At 38.8% G+C, this 19,285-nt stretch overlaps 2 protein-coding genes across 7 annotated transcripts in view; one reads left to right on the forward strand and one right to left on the reverse strand.

Moving 5' to 3' along the window:
* Nucleotides 1-383: 383 nt before the first annotated feature.
* LOC110065997 (uncharacterized) lies at nucleotides 384-11,813 on the forward strand. Of its 2 annotated transcripts, XM_020773196.2 has the most exons (9): nucleotides 384-616; nucleotides 1,511-1,574; nucleotides 2,156-2,862; nucleotides 3,884-4,001; nucleotides 4,933-5,058; nucleotides 5,806-5,880; nucleotides 6,454-6,553; nucleotides 8,025-8,091; nucleotides 8,886-11,813. In XM_020773196.2, the coding sequence occupies exons 3-9, from the start codon at nucleotides 2,290-2,292 to the stop codon at nucleotides 10,449-10,451; spliced, it is 2,625 nt and encodes an 874-aa protein (XP_020628855.2). In that variant the 5' UTR covers nucleotides 384-616; nucleotides 1,511-1,574; nucleotides 2,156-2,289; the 3' UTR covers nucleotides 10,452-11,813. The 2 variants fall into 2 exon arrangements, with proteins under 2 accessions (XP_020628855.2, XP_020628846.2); XM_020773187.2 differs by lacking the exon at nucleotides 1,511-1,574 and having other exon boundaries at nucleotides 385-616.
* Nucleotides 11,814-15,452: 3,639 nt separating this feature from the next.
* LOC110066275 (nuclear factor 1 C-type-like) overlaps nucleotides 15,453-19,285 on the reverse strand; it is a 34,651-nt gene continuing 30,818 nt past the window's right edge. For all 5 annotated transcript variants that reach the window (XM_089286949.1, XM_020773488.2, XM_089286947.1 and 2 more), the window contains one exon: nucleotides 15,453-19,169. In XM_089286949.1, coding sequence (XP_089143075.1) covers nucleotides 19,099-19,169 — 71 coding nt within the window. In that variant the 3' untranslated portion in view covers nucleotides 15,453-19,098. The remainder of the gene's footprint in view (nucleotides 19,170-19,285) is intronic.

Raw genomic sequence — 19,285 nt, forward strand, 5'->3', positions numbered from 1 at the left:
TATGCGCTTTTACCTCAAAAACCAGCTCGGAAATGGCTGCGAGCTGCTGGGATCAGTGGTTGACAGCCAGATTACTTGGCGCATCCGGGTTGGCGCAGAACGTTTTCTTTTAATGAAAGAGAGAATCCTCCTAGCGGAAAATTTACGAAGTGCTCGCTGCTCGCCATCTGTATTTTCTAAAGTACTCGCTGCTCGCAAGACAAATTTGATCACTGTCCTTGCTCGCAAAAATAAACGCACTGCCCGCATGTTCGCAAATGCTCGCAAATACCATTCGGTACCCCTTCTTGGAAACGCTTAGCTTCTGTTGGATGAGCCCCAAGCAAAACGTTAGAAATTGGGAACGAGTCAATGTTCAGTAGATCCCGCGGGTCGCGGGCAGTTCACATTCCATCATTCATTCCATCGCTTCCCAGTAACGCTGGCATATCATGAAGTCACGACGTTTAGCTTCGTTGTCCCTTTTCGTGACGTTTTGCTGGAGAAATACCCGCTAGGACGCTTTATCTTTCATCATCATGAAAGTTGTTCTGTCAAACTCTGCAAAGCCGGTAAATATCATTCATATTGTGTGATGTAAACATCAGCTTTGGAGTCACTGATGAAAGCATAGCAGGTGAGATTTTTTGTTATTCCTTCGCATAATAGAAGCTATATAGGCCGGCTTAATTCGATTGGTCTCGACGATGAACGTTTGTAAAGCACTGGTCTTTATTTTACTCTGCGTGTAGAATCTAGGAACATTTTTTTGAGAATACTTTGTCAAGCTTACTCGCTGCGACCTCATACATGATCGATGCATGCCGAATTCTTCGTTTGATCCGTCAAAGGAAAACATACGTGCTATACGTGCTTCCATATGTTGACGTTTTCCGTTGTTTTCCTTTTGAAAACGAAGAAGGTGGGTTAATCACTTCGTTTCGTGTACATGTAGTTCCCTTTTACGAGAATAGAGCTCTTAAAACATGTGTAATTGGATTATTTGAATGCGTCGAACGTTAAGCTTATAATCTTAGTACGAAAAGAATGTGAAAACAGAAGTTTTCGTTTGAATCGGTACGGTAGCTGCCGTCTTTTACATTTTATACACCTCGCTTTCTGTCGACACAAAGGGCATACATACTAAACTTCATATATTTTTCTATTGCAAGATGGGGTTTTTGTAATATCTGTGATAATCGAAATCAAGTTAGGGACCTTCACCTAGATCTTAAATTAGGAATATTTCATTCTTTTTGTCCTCTCCTATACATGGGTTGCAAGGGGATATCATATAATGGGGATAGACCTATAAATTATTAAGGAGAGGTCAAACAAGACTGGAATGGAGGTCAGGGGGGAGGGTTCATTCTTCAGAAGCAGTGGTATGGGGAAAAGTTCTAGTTTATATTTCCCTTTCCTAAGTCTCCTCAAACAGGCCCTTTGTAACTGCAAATGCAATGATATACCATACCATTTACTCGAAACTCCGAATAGCCTGCATAGCAGACGTTTCCTTTCTATTTTCCAGGGGGGTGGGGAGATCAAGTGAGCAAGCAAGCAAGTAAGCAAGCGAGGGAACGAGTGTGCCTTGGGTGAGCAACCCTTCACATGCTTTTCGAAATGCCTGCTATACAGGCTAAACTCTAAAGTAATTTGGAGTACTGGACCAAATCAACCCATGTACTTCCTTCTAGGCATTAGCCCTAGAAAGGAAATGGTAGACCATAAGGCCATGAACAATTGTTTGACCATGGCAGGATTTGAACCCATGACCTGTGGATTAGATCCCCAACTGACCTACAAGGCCAGGTAGATGTAGGTGACTGAATCTGAAGGCAAAATTCATCTGATCCAGAGGTCATGGGCTTAAATCCAAGCAAGATCAAAGCAGTTAAGTAAGGCACAATGGAGGTTTGCCAATGAAGTTTTGGCCGTAAAATTACAGTGTTGTAACAGGCAACTTACCTCGTAACAATATCAGCAGCCGTGCCTCGCCTACAATTTTGGGCTCTTTGTGCCAATGACGTCAAAGGCCGACAAGTACTTTATTTATCATCAAGCCCTTTCAATAGACAGAAACTCAGTGAGAAACTGAAATGCTTAATATATGCTAATGACATAATATAAAGTTAGTCTCTTTACTAATTACTTTGAACTTATTTTTTTCCTACAGTTTTAAACAGGTTAGATTAACAGCAACTTGATTTAACCACAATGTGTGTGGGAAAGTATTGAAGCCTTAAATTAAATGGAGTTGTGAATGAATGGATCTTTAAGGCCTGTCTTTGTGGATACTGCATAAGAAAAATGGTGGACTACCACATACCTAGAAATTACACACCATTCATATCAAAGGCGGCACATTTAAGGGATTCAGCTTCATATGTCAGTGGTGATGAATCAGTCCTTCCAGCAAGCACATTATCAGTGTGTAGTGATTTTGATTCTGCATCTGACATGACGTCTTTACTAATGACAGCAAGATCAACAAGCCCAACAAGTTTGTTAGGAGAAAGTGGTTTTCATCTGTCAGTTGGCAGTAAAGATCCTGTGGAAACTGTCAACTTTGAGACATGGATGAAACATGCTGATACAGATCTGGTGAGATATGACACAACCCCCTTAAAGTTGGGCAAAAGAGACACTCCAACAACCTTTGCCTTGGAGCAAGATGGTGGTAGTTTTATACCAATAAATTCCAAGGTTGTCATTTCTCCACGATCCAGAACTCCCAGTCCAGGTATGAGTAAGATGCTACTTAGCTTATCAGACCATCCTGTGGAGAGACCATGCTCTCCAAATGCTTCATCGCTGTACAAGAACACCAAAACACATTGCAACCCTTCAGAGCTGGGACAGCAGACTTACGATGAATGTATGGTGAGTCAAGAATCTCTAGGAATATTTGTATTAACATTTTGTCTATGCTCTTAACAAGGAAGACTACCTTTGATTTATATCAAAGGCAGTAAATTAAAGATTAATAATAGTCTAAACTTTTATGTAGAGCTTAAATACATCACTGTCCTAAGTGCTTAAAGATTGGCTAGTTACTCTTGACAGCGTTTTGGTACTGTAAGCATCAAAGGTGTTCTGGGGTGGATACACAATTTTGGAGAAGGGGGTTCAAGAAGGGGGTTTTAGGGATATAGGGGGTCTGGGGGCATCCTCCTTCAGAAAATTTTTAAAATTGAGGTCCTTTAAAATGGGATATCCAGAATTCTGAGGCAAAGTCAGCGTGTTATAATGTCTCATTTTCCTAATTTTGGGGTTTGACTGAACCCTGAACTCCCTCTAGATCCACTCCGGGGTGTTTGAAGTTGTATAACTGTTCAAAAAGTAAAGCAGATAATTGGGGCAAAATGTTGTGGTTGGGCATGTTCACATGTATTCAAAGGTAGGTGTGGTGTGGTGAAACCATTAATGGACCGATGGCCATTGACGTGGGAGCCAATACATGCTGAGTCAGAGCACACCCCTGAGTTTAATAATTCAAATGTTGTAAAGTGCATTATGGCATACATGTATGCATAATTTTATCCTGGAGAGCTATTATGTGAAAGGGATGGGTATGCCTGTCTGGATGATTGAATTAAACTCGTAAAGAGACTCATCTTCACTTCAAGTCCCCCACCTCCCCACCCCACCCCCCATGTATCTGTCACAGCTGTTGGTATGTTTTTGTGCTGTATAAGGGGTAGCAATTAATACCTAGAAGTACAAATTATTGGTCTTGTCGTCATGTTTCATTTGTCTCCAAGTATACAGTTGTTCCAGTCTTCGTCACATATTTTCAAACAGGAGTTTTAGAATCTCTGTCAGTCTTGGATTTTACCATTTTGATTGATTGCCCCTTGTGTAGTTTTAAATTATTACATAAATTTTTCCTTTTCATTGACAGATGTTCACCACATGGGCTAACACATACCTTCAACACAGCTTAGACCAGTTTTTAATCACAGACTTGGCGAGAGACTTAGGAGATGGCATTACCCTGTTGAGTCTGGTAGAGATGTTAGGTGGGTTTATACCGCAGTGTTGCTAGAATGTCTCAAAGTAGCTGGTGTAATTGCTAGTATCCTGTGAGCAGTTTGCTTCTTCTTTGCTGAAACTAACTGCTAGTAGGGTAAATTTCTAGAGTAGGCAGCTTCCATCAAATTGTTTTAAAGAATCAGAAAAATATTTCTGACCAGCAGAGTAACCAGCCAAATACGTTGCTCTTTGTCTTTTTTCTACTACTGCAACCCCAGCCAGGACTTAAGTTGCACATATTTTAATTCAGAATCCATTGCACTAGCTATTGGCTAAGTGTGCTGAGCCTCCTGCTTTATGCAATTACTTGGCACTTTTGTACATGTTCCTTCACATAACTATTTATTAAATGAATAAGTTAACAGATAGTTTCTTTGACCATGCATATTTGCCACTCTCCTAATGAGGCTGTTCAAAACCAATGTTAAGAATGTAGCCCGTAATGGAACAAGTTATTGTAAGTGAACATAAAATGGATGCATATGAGCTAAGTGCCGCGCTTATCTCCAGTTTCATACAGTAGCATGAAGCGACCAGGAGTATTTGTAATCCACCTGCTTGGGATGGTAGTCCATCCCAGGGTTTTCCCATTAGCATTAAATTTGCCGGTGCCCTTTGTATACACCTGGGTAGAGAGATGCACCCTGAGAGTAAAGTTTCTTGCCCAAGAACAAAACACAATGTCCCTGGCCAGAGCTCAAACCCAGACTGCTTGATCTAGAGGCGAGTTCATTAACCATAAGCTACCACACCTCCACTGTAAGTGATTTACCATCATATTAATTCCCAATTGGCAACAGGAGTTAGACCAGTTCCCAGTCCATATTGTTTTAGCAATCAACAAAATAATAAGGATTGTTTTACATTCAATTTTATTCATTTTTGTAATCATGTTTTTCTTGATAATCTGCTCCACAGCTGGGGAGTACCCACCTCAAATCCACATAAAGCCGGCACTAGATGTCCAGAAGATGGAAAATATCCAGACCTGTCTGGAGTTTTTGGAGCATTATGGTGTGTCAATCAATGGTGTTACTGCTGATGGTAAGAAACAGAGGAACCATTCTTTTATACCCTCAATGATCTTTGTTTTCCTAATTTTCTGTTACTGTGTGGGTTACTGGGGTAAAGACATGGAGCCCTGTGAAATTAATTGTGAATTAACTTTGATTTCACTTGCATTTCCAGAAACTTCAAATTCTGAGAACTCAATAACAATTTAAGATGATTTCCAACATTCAGGGAATAATGGCCCAAAAATTGAGTTACCTTGAAAAAACCTCATGGCATGGTAATATTTTGAATACAGTTTAGAAGAACTTATCAAGACTTTTAAGCTCTCAAGCTGACTCCATGAGGGAAAATTGAACTTAAAGTTATCCATATTTCAATTAAAACAGGCGTTTCATGTCAGTAAGAAACACAATAACAAACGCTTTAAGCATTTTTACGAGGTTTGACATTAACTTTCTTGAGAATGCTTGAGAATTTAATCACAGGGTCCCTTAGAGAAATGAACTAAAAAGAGTTGTTTTAATATTCCCAAAGTTACCATGCTATGAGTAGATTTTTAGTAAATAATTTTTGCACTTATTGCTCAAACTTTGAGTGGAATCCATCTTAATAGGCCAAAATGTATGTTGTTGTAGATTTTTTGAGCAAGAAATACACTAAAAATAATAGCCTTGTTACAGTTAATAAGTATACTAATAATAATCAATGCTATTTTTGTACTATTGTTGTTCTTTAGCCACATTTATGCTATGTAAAATGTCATTGTTTAATTCCCAGATGTAGTGAAAGGAAATCTCAAGGTGGTGCTTGCCTTATGCCATAGCCTCCAGAGACACTTTGGTTCAAGTGCAGGTACCAATAATTCTGTTATGAAGATAACTCAAAGACAATACAGTAGCACAGAACCTTGTATGGTATAATAATTATTGTATCAGCAAGCCCTGTCACAATGCGCTAGCAGTTGGCAATTCTGTTGTCTGCAGCAAATTACTTGCTGCCTGCTTCACAGTGCATTTAACTAATCCTGGCCAATAAAAGATCTTTCTCTGAGCTTCATTGCCCAATACATCTGTTATCCTGCCTGCTACTACAAAGCATTTTGACAGGGCTTACCAGCTTGCTGTTTCGTCTTGAAGTTCTCTGCTGCACAAAGGCTCCATTACCAGCCACTTTCTAGGGGAAGTGACAACCTTGTTTCTAGGCTGAGACCCTGAAAGTGAGGTTGGGGAAATGAGTGTTGCTTTCATCCACTGAAGAAACAAAGACCAAGCTTGAGTGAGCAGCCAAAATGGTACCTCTGCTGCAACTCCCAGACTACCTTTATTTTTAATCATTTGGTTATGATTTGGGAAAAATCTGAGACCATGGCAGTGTGATCTTTGTCTTATGACCAAGAAAGTCAACAATGTCATTATCTTATTTTAGTGCATAATCGTCAAGTTGAACAACTGGAGCACAAAGATGACTTGTTGACTTTTAACTGGGTATCAAAGCTTACTGGAAAACAAATTGTTGATTTTCAGAGGTAAGTATTTTTGCTTTATTCCATGTGTAGTTGGGGATAAAAGTAGGGGTGAGGGGTGTGGCTAGGTTTTCTTGCTTCCTATAGTCTTCTCGCCTGCTTCCAGGTTTAATAATTTAGTCATTATTATTTTATTAAGTGGAAATTTTACATTTTTTGCACACTTAACCAGCCTTCTCAGTAATCCCTGTCCTAAATTATGCCCTTTTCCATTCAAAAAGCTTTCCCAATCTTCATTCCTTATCTCTAGAGGGACAACAATACCAGCCTGTGAACAGGCTCTCCAGTCAAGGATGTGGGGAAGAGAAAGTGGGAAGAAAGAGGACAGAAGAGAGAGGAGGAAGAGAGAGAGAGGAGGGGGGGATGCCCCAACTCCAACACCCCCCCCCCCCCCCTCAGTCCCCTCTTGGCCACTTCACTCTCAGCCATTTCGTTATTGGCCCTTCCAACAGATACTTCTAGCCAGTGCCTGCTCACAGGCTAAAACAACCCTTTTACATGTTTTCTATAAAAGTGATCACATCTAACTTCTTAATACCATGTCACTGTTTGCCAAGTAGGCAGGTATCAAGAATCAAGAAAATTATCAGCTATGGGATCATATATCTTTCTGATGCATGTGTACAACCAAATTCTAAGAACTATAATAAAAGAGTTGTGTTAGTTACACTCAGTAAGGAGAATTCATATTTTGAGCCTAGAGGGAATTAAAAGAGATCAAAGTTTCAGTGTGTGGACCTTTGGATAACGATATCCGTACTACTGAAACTGGTTGCAGTTTTTTTTATCATCAGAGAGATAAAGAATGGCGTTTACTGCAAATGGCAACTATGACAGTTGACAGACAGGCAGCTGGCAGTTGACAAACAGTTGACCAACAGATGGCCAACAATTTTTTTCGGGAGCTGTTCATCACAACTACCCCTTATTTAGCTCAATGTACACTAAAGGGGGAATATTCATATTTGCAATGAATAGGAGACTTTTCTGTATCAATCAATCAATCGATCAATCGATCAATCGATCAATCGATCAATCGATCAATCGATCAATCGATCAATCGATCAATTGATCAATCAATCAATCAACCTTGATTTGCGCTCACTCTTGCTTAAAAAGTTGCAATGTTCAATGAAAATATTAAAAGTAAAAGTTAGAGTACTAGCTGCCTGGAGTAACGATAGGGGCTAGTGGAGCCAGGCAGCCAGCCACTATTTATTTGTGTTGGATCGATTTAAGGATTAGTGGAAAATAAAACAGCATTAGAGACAATTTTTGCCGTTTGCCATTTGTCGTAAACGTCATTCTTAAACTCTCTAATATTGTCTTTAGGCAACTAAGTGGTCAGCTATGACAGTGGAAATTTAGTGGTTGTTTGATTATTTCTCTGGCTGAAGTATCATTAGTTGTTCATATGATATTTTCTTAAGTTAGACGAAGTGTTCTTTCCTCTTATTTCCGTTTTATGTTGTAGCTTTCAAGATGGTACAGTGCTATGTCTGCTCTTGAACAAGATCATTGAGGGTGTTATTCCTGACTTGGTAATCAAAAGTTATGTGTGAGCCACAATGACAAATAATATTTTGTGGGTGGGTTCCTCAAAACTTGAATTATTGCGTCAGCGATCGTGCAATAAGAACCCATACAGTGTGCACCCCTGTCCCAAATTCATCTAATCTGGAGTTGATGATTTTCTAACCCCCTCCCCTTTATTTAATGTTGGGCAGTTGCGACGATTTCTCGTAAAGTTATGTAAATCCCAACATTGGTTGGGACAGAGATAGGTATATATTAATGTGCAGATTTGCGGTTTTCTGTTAGAATTCCCAAGATGATAATCTGCCTTAATAGAAACTACAATCGTCTCGGTTTCGCATCTTTTAAAATTTAGCCTAAACTTTTCAAGTTCGCCGTTTGTAATCCGTTTCAATCTTCTCCATCCTTAACCAACGTTGTCCCGTGATGGGTTATTATAATCTCTTGGATGTTTTTCTATCGTAGCAAACTATTATTTTTAGGTTTCCTTTAATTTAAAGGTAATTTTGTCCATGGCCAAAATAATTAAAAATGCCGTGACTGAACCCCTTTAACACTTCTGTTTCTGATTGTAGCCTCAAAGCTTGCATATAAGGTGGCTACATCTTGAAAAAAATAACCATTTTTCAAGTTCATACTCATTGCAATCGGTCTCATTCTTTTCCAGTCAAAACCATCCTTGTGTCTTTTTGTCTTATCAAGAGAACATCTTTGGCGTTCTCTTTTACCCCACTTGAAGATTATTCCACTTTTATCTCGACTGAAAGGTAATTTGGTTTATACATCAATTGTTTTGCAGGTCTTAGAATTTGGCTCAGCAGCTGAAAAGATCAGCCTTGCCTTGAAAGTGTCATCTGAGCAGTTAAATATTGGAACAGGTTTACGGGTAGACGCCATCATGAACCAAAAGTGTGAAGAAAAATTCATGGAATACCTGGAAGCATTGCACCAAGTTTATTCCAGCAAATCTAAGAAAGTGTACGATTCATTCGAGCAGAGAAAAGTGAGAAGGGAACTTAAGAGACAGCAGCTTAAAGAACGTAGGCTTAAATCCGAGCGAATGGGCTCCGAGTTGACTTACCTTGGGGAACTGAGCCAAAATAAATCCCGTATTGCCCGGGAGAAGCTGCAGGTTTCTCTTGCAAATGCCTCCAGGCGCGTACCAAGCAAAGGAATTTTAGAGAACACAGGTCGGCAAATTGGTGAATCGGAACACATCGCTCTGACAAATGACTCAACGAAAATGCCGAGCGATGGAACCATAACTGGCACTAAAAGACAACTGGATGAATTAAAAAAAGAACTAGAACTGCTGAAGCTTGAATGTAGCGAGTCTCGCGATGAAAATGACTGTAAGAGTTTTGCAACGCCAGATAGTTATAAGCACGATTCAAAGCTGCTAAGTGCACTGGACAAGCCAACAAATCCCAGGCATGAGCTCAGAGAGTTGTGTCGTGGCAGCACAAATGGAAATAGGAACGAGAAAAGCAAGACGACCATTCACAATGGTGACGTGTCCGTAGCTTTAAGAGAAAAGCCGTTTGAAACTGCTTCTGACGATAATCAGCCTCGTTTTGGTGGATGTTACCTTGGCAACATCCCCAGCAGCTTTGACGGTTCAAGGAGGCGCGGGCTGGAACGATCACGTGACGAGCTGAGTTTTACGTTCAAAGATACGGATGTGCTACCTCGAACCTCTGTTCATGAGGGAACCAGGACGTTTCTACCACACGACTCCTCTGAAGCATCCGTGTTTAATTCAAAAGCAGATATAGCCAGTGGTAGTGACTTACACCTTAAACCTGGCACAACTGAGACTAAAGGTATTAGTAACTTGTTCGAAGTCGACTTCGATGATGTAGATGCAGATGTTAAAAAGAATCATGATCGCGAAAATTCAGCATTGAGAAGAATGCTCAGAGCTGGAGAACTGTCAAGACTGGAAAGTGGCAAGTTAAGACGTGATTTATATAGTACGCATTCAACAAGCCATAGGAAAACAAGAGTATGTGGTGAAGCGAAGACGACGCTAGCTACTTCCTCCGCTACTGAAAACAAAAGAGAACGGTTGTATGGGTCGTTAGGTGCGTTACCTTCGAGAAAGTCGATGTACAAGGAAGAAAAAGTATCTATACGCGATAAAACTTCCACGGAAGCACCCACTAAAGACTCGTCTAAAGAACCAAGGCAGCTGCAAAGGAGCCCTTCGAAAGAAAAGCGTTACAGGGAACAAGTATTGGCCAAGAAATCAACTAGAAGTGTTGAACCGTCTCACTCATCAAAAACTCATTTACATGCCCTAACGGCCTTAATAAGGATGAGCGCTAAAAATGCTGGTGGCATGTTTGGCGAGGAAGCGCAATGAGTAAGCTACAGATATTGTAAAATTCTCCCAGCAGATCGCCTTACATAGTTCTGATAATTTGGTGTTGCATCGTGACAAATAACGGTAAACTTTAACTAATAATTTTCTTCTTTATCTTCACTTGTCCACTTGTAAGTAGAATCCCTTCCAACAGTGAAATTGGTCTGTGCTTTGGCTCTATGCTTGCTAAGCTCTATAATTGATTAAAAAGTCTCGTACCACTCGTTTTAACCAATCAGGGCAAACGCCGTTTTTTTCAACCAATCAGGATTAAAACCAAAACCATGTTGTATAATTCCTTCAACTGATTAAAATGGTAGCACTAGACAAGTATCAATGTGACTTTTTTGAATAGTATCTCATTGATTAAAGGAGCTCAGTCACGGCATTTTCGTCCCCCAACAAAATTACCTTTAAATCGAAGGAAATCTGAAAATGCTAGTGTACTGAGATAGAAAAACACCAAAGAGACAATATAAAACCATAAAGGAACAAGGATGGTTAAGGATGGAGAAGACTGACATGGATGGCAAACGACGAACTTGCAAAAATTTAGGCCAATCTTTTAAGACGCGCAAACCGTGACGTAGCTCCTTTAATGTTTTACGCCAGTTGTCATTTACGATGATCTTAAGTTCTATCCATTCCTCTTTCGGGCGTTTTCACTCGTTATTACAACTTACAACGGCTATATTGCCCGAGGAGGGGGGGGGGGGCATATAAAAAGGACGGGGGTGCTCGTGGACGATTTTTTTTTGCCATTTGTTGACTATATTGTTCCAGTAGAGTCGACCACAGCGACGCATACATTTTACAATATATTATAGTTAATCAACACAACAAAACAGTTTGTGGTGTTGGAAGAACACTCGAAAAGCTTCAGCTTTTAATAGGCCATTTCCGAGTCACCTTGTGCCTCTGTTTGAAAACGAGTCCTAGAGCAAAACCTTTCATTTGAAATGAGTGATTTGCATTTTAATAAATCTGTCAGGGGGAAACATTTTCATGTAACCAATGGTTTCGCACGAAGTGTCGTTTTAACACAGAGGCAAAAGGCAAATCGGAAATGGCCTATTAAAAACTGAAGCTTTTCGAGTGTTCTTCCAACACCACAAACTGTTTGTTGTGTTGGTTAACTATAATATATTGTAAAATGTATGCGTCGCTGAAATGGCTTATTGCCTGCCTTTGGCTCGCGATTCACGAACTATTCTTGTGTTTGCCCAACTTCGCGGGAAGTTTATATTATGAAGTCATTTGTTATATCGCTTTTATAGCTTGATAATTCTCTTGTAATGAAGATTTCTAAAAAATCAAATTTTTTATAGTGAATATGTTCAATAAAATATATCAAAAACTGGATCATTGGATAATGCAATTCAAGAGTTTTAATTGGCTTAGCCATCATGGTATACAGGGGCGTACCGAGGTTTTTGAATAGTTGCAGGCCTGTTTTTAATGTGAAAGTCGTTATCACGCCGAAGGCGTGTATCGAGCGCCTTCTAGTGGGGTACGGGGGCATGTTGCCCCGGGAAATGTTTTTAACTGAAACTTCTAAAACGCCGTTTCATTCATACATTACTCAGACTCGAAAAATGTTTGTGAAGGCAAGATATATACCCTGAATTTTACCGTAATCAGAGAGAACTAGATAACCAAAATTGTCATAATCCAGTATTCACTAAACGAGAAATGGCTATTTTGTTTGTCGTGAAGTGTAAATTGACCGTGTTATTTGCCACGAATGAGTGTGATTTGACTCCCCTTTACCACGCCCACAAGTTTGGGAAACAAAAAAAAAAACTATTCCTAGAAGGGTTGCAAACCCCAATCCTACCCCTGGATCCACCTGTGGCCGCTTTTAGATATATTAATAGAACCACTGGTGCCTCTAATCATTATACATTTGCCGCTCGACTGTCGCCGTTTTGCTAAGGTCAGATCGGGAGTACGAAAGGTTAAAATGGCAAACTTTTTCTCTTGCCATTTGAGAGAGTAGAACTACCTGGTAGCCTAGAAGAGGATCTCCATCCTCCTGCTTCCACAGGCTGCGAAATCGTCAAGGATATCTCAGCATTCAAAGAAACATCATGCTTATGAATATGCATTAGTGCAAGTCCATTAAGACGATCCTCTTTCATTGTTTGTGAAGAATTTTCAGGAAATTGGTTATCCCTTACAACAGCACAATAATATGTAGAGCGGGTAGGCTGAAAACTTGTAGCCCCAGGCCTACGGACCTATAGGCTCGCTACGTCCCTGGTATAGGTATATGAACAACAACTCTATGCTCTAAATATGTATAAACAATAGTCTTCATTTGAGGCGAAAATATGCTAGGATATTTGTCCGTGGACATTATCTGTTCCGAGATGCGAACAGGAATATTCTCGGATGTTCCCCAGTTTTAGCTGGAGAATATTCGGTCACGTGACGTATTTAGACCAATCGTGCGCCAGCGAAAATTTTTGATGGATTATAAGTAAGAATACGCCTAATTTCTTTGGGACAATTATTCTTGGAAAAACTGCGATGGACTAACCTAGAGTAAGCTAACCCGAATTACCAGAATTATAAGCTTGGCTGTTTTGAAATAGGAAAAACTCCTAATCTGGAAGCGGGTAAAAGCCACGGGTGCCTTCGATTATGTCAAAGGACCCCAAAGATTCCGGAACTTTTGGTCGGAAGTCAAATGGAAAGGTCCGTTGCACTTCCGCCCGACTGGAATATTCGGGATCACCTCTGGACGTGGTCCCGATATTCCTATCGAAATTATTTGCCGTTCCATTTCAACAAACCGGTTCATTGCCCTTGGGAAAGGAATAAAAAATCGTAAGAGCCATTCCCCTTAGTTGGCCCGCTTTGATCGAAAAATGTCGTTCCATTTTCCTCAGGTATTCCCACTGGTCGCTGACTGGCCATAGTCGGTTTGGCATAATAGAAAGCACCCCACATCTTTGATATTCCAGCGGAAGTCTACCCTGGGAACGAGGTTGCCACTCGTCACGTGATCAGGCCGTGCAGACTGAAAGCGCGCGAAAATTTGCCGGTAGACGCGGCTGCCACTCATCACACATGCTCCCCAAAGACACAAGTGTGAAACATGTGCACAAGTTTTTAGAGGCTGGCAATTTTTTACACTAAACCGTACACGAAATTCTGTGCTGTTGCTCAGATATAAGGGTACTAATAGTTGTCAACATTGAGGTAATGGAGCTGCACCCCAGAATAGACGGAGGAGAAGTTATATTTCGCAAGAAGATCCACTTGTCAAGGTTTCGTTTCCAAAACGGTAAGCTTGTTTGAAAACCTAAGCCTATTCGCCCACACTTTATGCAGAAATTTAAAATATCAATGGCTCCTTCTTCTATGAAAAGGGAGTTTACTTTAATTGAATCTATTATTCAGTGGCAATATCGAGTGGCTTAACCTTTACTTGCTTAATTCTTCTGAACAACATCTAATGGCGGACACGCAAGAAATAACATGCTTGAAAAATACCCGACAATTTTTGCCTTTAAACCTGTGGTTTAATACAAATTGTGAAAGAAAATATGCATATCTTGATGTAAGGCCAAACTCGTTTTCATACGCAAGGTTCAGTTTGCAAGCCTCAAGTCTGGTCGCAAGAGTCATCTGAAATTCAGGCTACATATATCTTATGGTTTTGGTAGCAGTTCGTAAAATAACTCTGACAGATTGAGACAGGTCAGAACTATGGTGTTGTTCATGAAAATGGCTAATGTAGTCCTTGTGATACTTTAGACTGGGCCCAGAAGTTTTCCAATTTTAGTATCAATTTCAGGCAAGATGTGCAATGTGAGTAACATGGCCTTGAGAAATGCAATCTTGTCATGCCTGAACACTACCAGTCAGGTGCCTCCCCATTTCTGGGTGCCTCTTAGGCTTAATGTCTGCTGCTGTCAAGTTCAGTCTTCATTCCACCCCAGGAAAAAGTATCTTGAGAGCAAGCATTGGCCTATATTCCTGAAAAACAGGTAATAATCAAGCCTATCATCAATATTTGCTGACCACCCCCCCCCCTCTCCCCCTTATGCCCAGTGCCTCAAAGATTCCCTGGCTACTTGTGAGTGAGTGTTAACTAATCTGCTACCAATATTGTTTTCTTTAAAAAAAAATGCCCTACTTGCAAGGATTCTTCATGTGTATTCAACTGACCTCCGAGTCTCCTTAGAATAGGGAAACGTTGAAATAATTACCTATTAAAGGAGCCATTTATCTGGGGACTCAAAAATATCCCCACATCTCCTGGTGTAATTGCAATTTTATGGATTAGTGACTTTCTTACTTGTGCAACTTGATCATTCTGAGTGTAATAATATTCAAGTTCATCATAATCTGAATTTCAGTGACTCCATGTCGTGCATTGTGCATCACAACAGTTTTGGTTGCTGGTGACCTTAAAGGGAAGGATTTCATGGATTTGCGCATGTCTGTATTATTTATTCGCCTGTGCACACTTTTTGGCACAGGCCCAGTTTTGCATTGTTTATTAACCAATCAGAAGCAAGTCACCTAATTTTGCATGTAAATAGCTGTAAAATCATCAACCGTAGAATAAATCATACAGGTCAAAACTAAACTCATCGGTTGACAGTGTTGGTAAGATCTAATGAAATCTTCTGAGAATTTTGGTCATCCATCATTCTACCACAACAAACTATAGCGTGTGATTACTGAACTACATCTGAGTGGGGTTTTTGAAGTGATAACATTGATAAGAAGCGAACAAAAGTATTTTGATTTTGAGACATGCGCTGAACTGTGAAAACTGCCCTTTAAGTCCATTGCTTATTTCATTCGTGAAAAATAATGTCATCTAATATTTTGAGGCATACTTATAAATAAATTGTGGTTGGTGTAAAGGGATCAAAGATGTGTATGGCACAATACACTGTCTTGGAATTGCTCACTAATATAAGAAGACAGAACCTTCACCATTATTGTAGTAGGTGATATGGGTATAAGCAGACAACTACAGACACAAATTTGTTTTCCTTTAATTTCACATCAGTAACAGCTTGTACATGTAAGATTACACAGTTGTAACAATTGTTTCCCAAGGAATTGCCCTTTTAAGAAAATAATTTACAATTGTGTCTGTACTGGAATCTTGATATGTACTCTACATCTCCAAAAACAATCTGTGCAAAACTGTAAAATAATTAAGCATTTAGGTGCACCAAAGCAACAGACTGAGCTCAAAGAAATGAAGTAGTTAAACTCTCGAATGGAAACTTGAATTTATTGTCAGTAGCATTAAATGTATTTGGCATTTCTGCATAGTTGGGTACTCAAAACACTATAACAGTTCTTAAATTAAGTCAGGCCACTTTCCTTTCTCTTAGCTCTATCCACCAAGTATTAAACGGTCTAAGTAGGCAGTAAAACAATAGTTCATTAATTTTGAATCTCCCACTGAAGCCAACATAAAACAGTACCAAAATCTCCAAGATCTGTAAAATATGGCCATTATCCTGGATAGAAACCAAAACATATGCAGTGCAAGGTAACCCCAACAAAAGAACAAAAGCTCAAAAAAAAAAGAAAAAAATTCTACAAAGCCCTGTCAATGTATTATTTCCAATTTTGCTTTTTTTGTAGAGGTCTCTGGGTCAATTGTCCATTGAACACTAGAATTCCAGGCAAAGAGAGGGAATGAAGCAATTAAGACATAAATGGATAGATATTTCACTTCAGTTCAGAGTTGTAGAATGAATGCTTGTGCAGACTGTTGCAGTTTCCTTGCAGCTAGTGTTTCAACACCTACTCTTGCTTTATCCTTGAATACAAAAAACAATAAATAAAAACAAACAGCCACGGACAGAATTATCATGCCACAATCCAATGCAAAATATAAAAAAAGCTTGTAAACTGTTTAGTGCAAATCAGGTACAAAACTATTAGCATTCTGAAATTTTTAAGTGTGCCTGCCACTTGCTAATAATATTCTACAAAAAATGAAAACCATGAAGAGATGTCTTGTAAAGCATTTTTGTAATATATTACTGGAATTATCTTATGAAGACTACAAAATATCTGAACCATACAAATGTCCTGTAGGAAAACTATTATCAGTAAAAAAAGCATCCCTTTTACAAAAGATAGCCCTATTTATAAAATCTCTACAACTACATGTAAGCCCAAAGTCAGCTGCTCTCAGCAGTTAGAAGTACGGTATTATGACATTTCATCATTACAATCTCCACACATCTTCGTCAAACTACAAAATTTATCAAGACTAGTATTAAAACAAGAACTCTCTCTGGACTATTTACAGACCTGTTATACTACAAAACAATTCTATTTCTATTTGTCTATAATTTACCTACTGTATATTATTTTTCTCCTCTACAATTATATAATATTACTATCAAAATTAGCGATGAAATATATCTTGCATTGCCACGTTTAATTCATTTTCAAGTTTCAAAATTTAGGGAATTATAATCTAGAAGGTGAACTGATATAAAAGGTAATACATGTGGAAAAAATAAAGTGATACAAAGACTGACTAGACCATTTTGTTTCTGCACATGAGCGGTATTATTGTAGTTATACCAGCACTAGTAAGGCCATTTGCAACAATAGGTTGTTCATAATGACCACTCCTTAAAAACAGATGTACAAGTTGCAACAAGTCAAACTGGATATCTATCTCAGCAAAGTTCTTTCACATTTGCCACAGTAACAGGCAAAGTTGCTGCCAATTTATCATATCCATAAGTTTGCCTGAAATAATGAGGATTTTTGAGTAATTTATGCCCATGAGGAGAAAAAAAAAATCATAAACATAGGATTGATCTATTCCTATGTAATAATTTTTATTCTCCTCTATACCCAAGCAGTAAACTGTTCCCCCTGCCCCGTGACAAAGGAGGAGCGATAATGGTAGAGGTCCACTTTGTGACCTATTGCTGCAAAGGCCATTTTTGTCCACTAACATCTCCCATCCTGTATAAAATGATGAACCAGTACTGGTATACATTATTCCTAAAGATTTTGAGAAGGATGCATGAACCTTTCTTCATCAAGCTTTGAATTGACCAGAAAACCCTCAAAGCTAGGAAAACATTAACTGTACATAAGGAGCTAGGAAATCATTACATGTACCTTTAAACAAAACTAATAGCCTTGGAAAGTGCATTTCCACATTATGACAAGCTTTACTGAAATACAGACCATGTTCATTATAAATTACTGCTCTTCACTCTTCACAAGCTAGGGAACCAAAATAGTAACGATTATGTGAAAATAAAATGTATGTAATAGAAGGCTATATCACAAAGAAATTTAAATTTTGAACAATTGGCAAGCCCAGATATTACTTAAATTTGGTTTGTAAATACAATCTGCTTAACTGTAAATTTATGGAAAGGGTCGGTTTGGGGTGTGTATGAAAAAAAAATGTTCTCCAAGTAAATCATACAATGCCATGGAATGTTGGTAAAACTGAATTAGTGTGTCCATAAATTACTATCAAAGAAGTTTTCCTTGAGTGCTGATCTTGTTCAACACTTAAAAGGATGTTAACACTCCCCATGTGAATAAGGACCTAGTTCGCAAGTTTCCAAGTCACTGGGTCACCTCATTTATGGCTAACACTTTTTGTTGACAACATTTCTTCTAAGAGGTGTATAAAGAGGGCTATTCATACTTTGTCACATAATCATGGCAATAAAATCATTTTCCTTTTCATTTACACTGCAACTAAAACTGAAATTTACCTGCACACTATACCACCATTAGCAAGAATACAATGGAGTTTGTCTTTTCCAGACCAAACCAACTTATTTTTGACAAACGATGTCCTGTTCGCTAACATGACATTTCTCTGGTGAACACTTGATCAACTAATAACAGTAAAACCAGCCATTATATGAGTATCATTATGGTCCATAGAAAGCCATGAATGCAGTTTAAGAGTACAATAAATTACACCAAAAAACATACTTAAAATGTATATGCTGACTTTCACTGAATTTCAAAAAAAAAAAAAAAATTCACTCATCCAGTCATCCACAAAATGGTTCACAATTTTTACAAACAGCATTTATACAGATAATTTGTACTCTCTCTGCCGACAAACACCAAGCTTTTACACCTATGACAAGATTTGAATAATACTGTGACTGTGTTAGCATTTAGAAACTTAACTTGAACTATTCTATTAATTATGTGTTTACGCATGGAAATATTCTAAATATTGCGAATGTACTTAATTTCACTTTCCAAAATACTCTACTAATGCATTTTATAAATATGGTATTGTGTACAATTATTGTTCTAAAAAGCCTCTAAATTCTTTGGTTTGTACATGAATGCTTCTAATATTTTATGCAGAAATCTTTACAGAAGAACAATAACTTAAAATATGACAACCAAACTTTTTTGGATCCAACTGAGCCATTCTTTTTCAGTGCTCAGTGTTTTTTGCTAGTGGTCTTAGTCAGTATTCAGTATGGTAAACTTTGACATACCAAGTAACAGGTATGCTTTTTCCTACACCATAATGTACAACTTTTTATGTTCATTTATGACTTGCGAGGTGTGGATTTGCCAGCTTGTGGTTGGCTATTTTAATTTGCTTGTCACCAAGCTGTGTGGTGTATAGGTGGCAAGTTGTTCAGGATGATATCCGAGCAGACATAACATCCATTGACTCTGCTGTGCTGTTCACTGGGTAGAAATTCCTCTCTAGAGTTGGAGAAACATAAAAAATCATAGGATTTGATCCTTGAAACAAAATTTGGAACACTGTTTACAATACATGCAGTCAGGAGAACTGAAAGGACTACAAGTACACGGTAACT

The sequence above is a fragment of the Orbicella faveolata genome, unplaced genomic scaffold (genome assembly GCF_042242905.1).
Source record: "Orbicella faveolata isolate gen_17 unplaced genomic scaffold, um_ofav_v1 contig_14, whole genome shotgun sequence".
Classification (NCBI taxonomy): domain Eukaryota; kingdom Metazoa; phylum Cnidaria; class Anthozoa; order Scleractinia; family Merulinidae; genus Orbicella; species Orbicella faveolata.

What these genes read in the sequence shown, in the direction of transcription:
- LOC110065997 (XM_020773196.2), top strand. Translation starts at nt 2,290, where the DNA reads ATGGTGGACTACCACATACCTAGAAATTACACACCATTCATATCAAAG. An exon ending in AGACTTACGATGAATGTATG is followed by an intron (nt 2,863 to 3,883) that starts GTGAGTCAAGAA and finishes TTTCATTGACAG; the next exon opens with ATGTTCACCACATGGGCTAA. An exon ending in CAATGGTGTTACTGCTGATG is followed by an intron (nt 5,059 to 5,805) that starts GTAAGAAACAGA and finishes TTTAATTCCCAG; the next exon opens with ATGTAGTGAAAGGAAATCTC.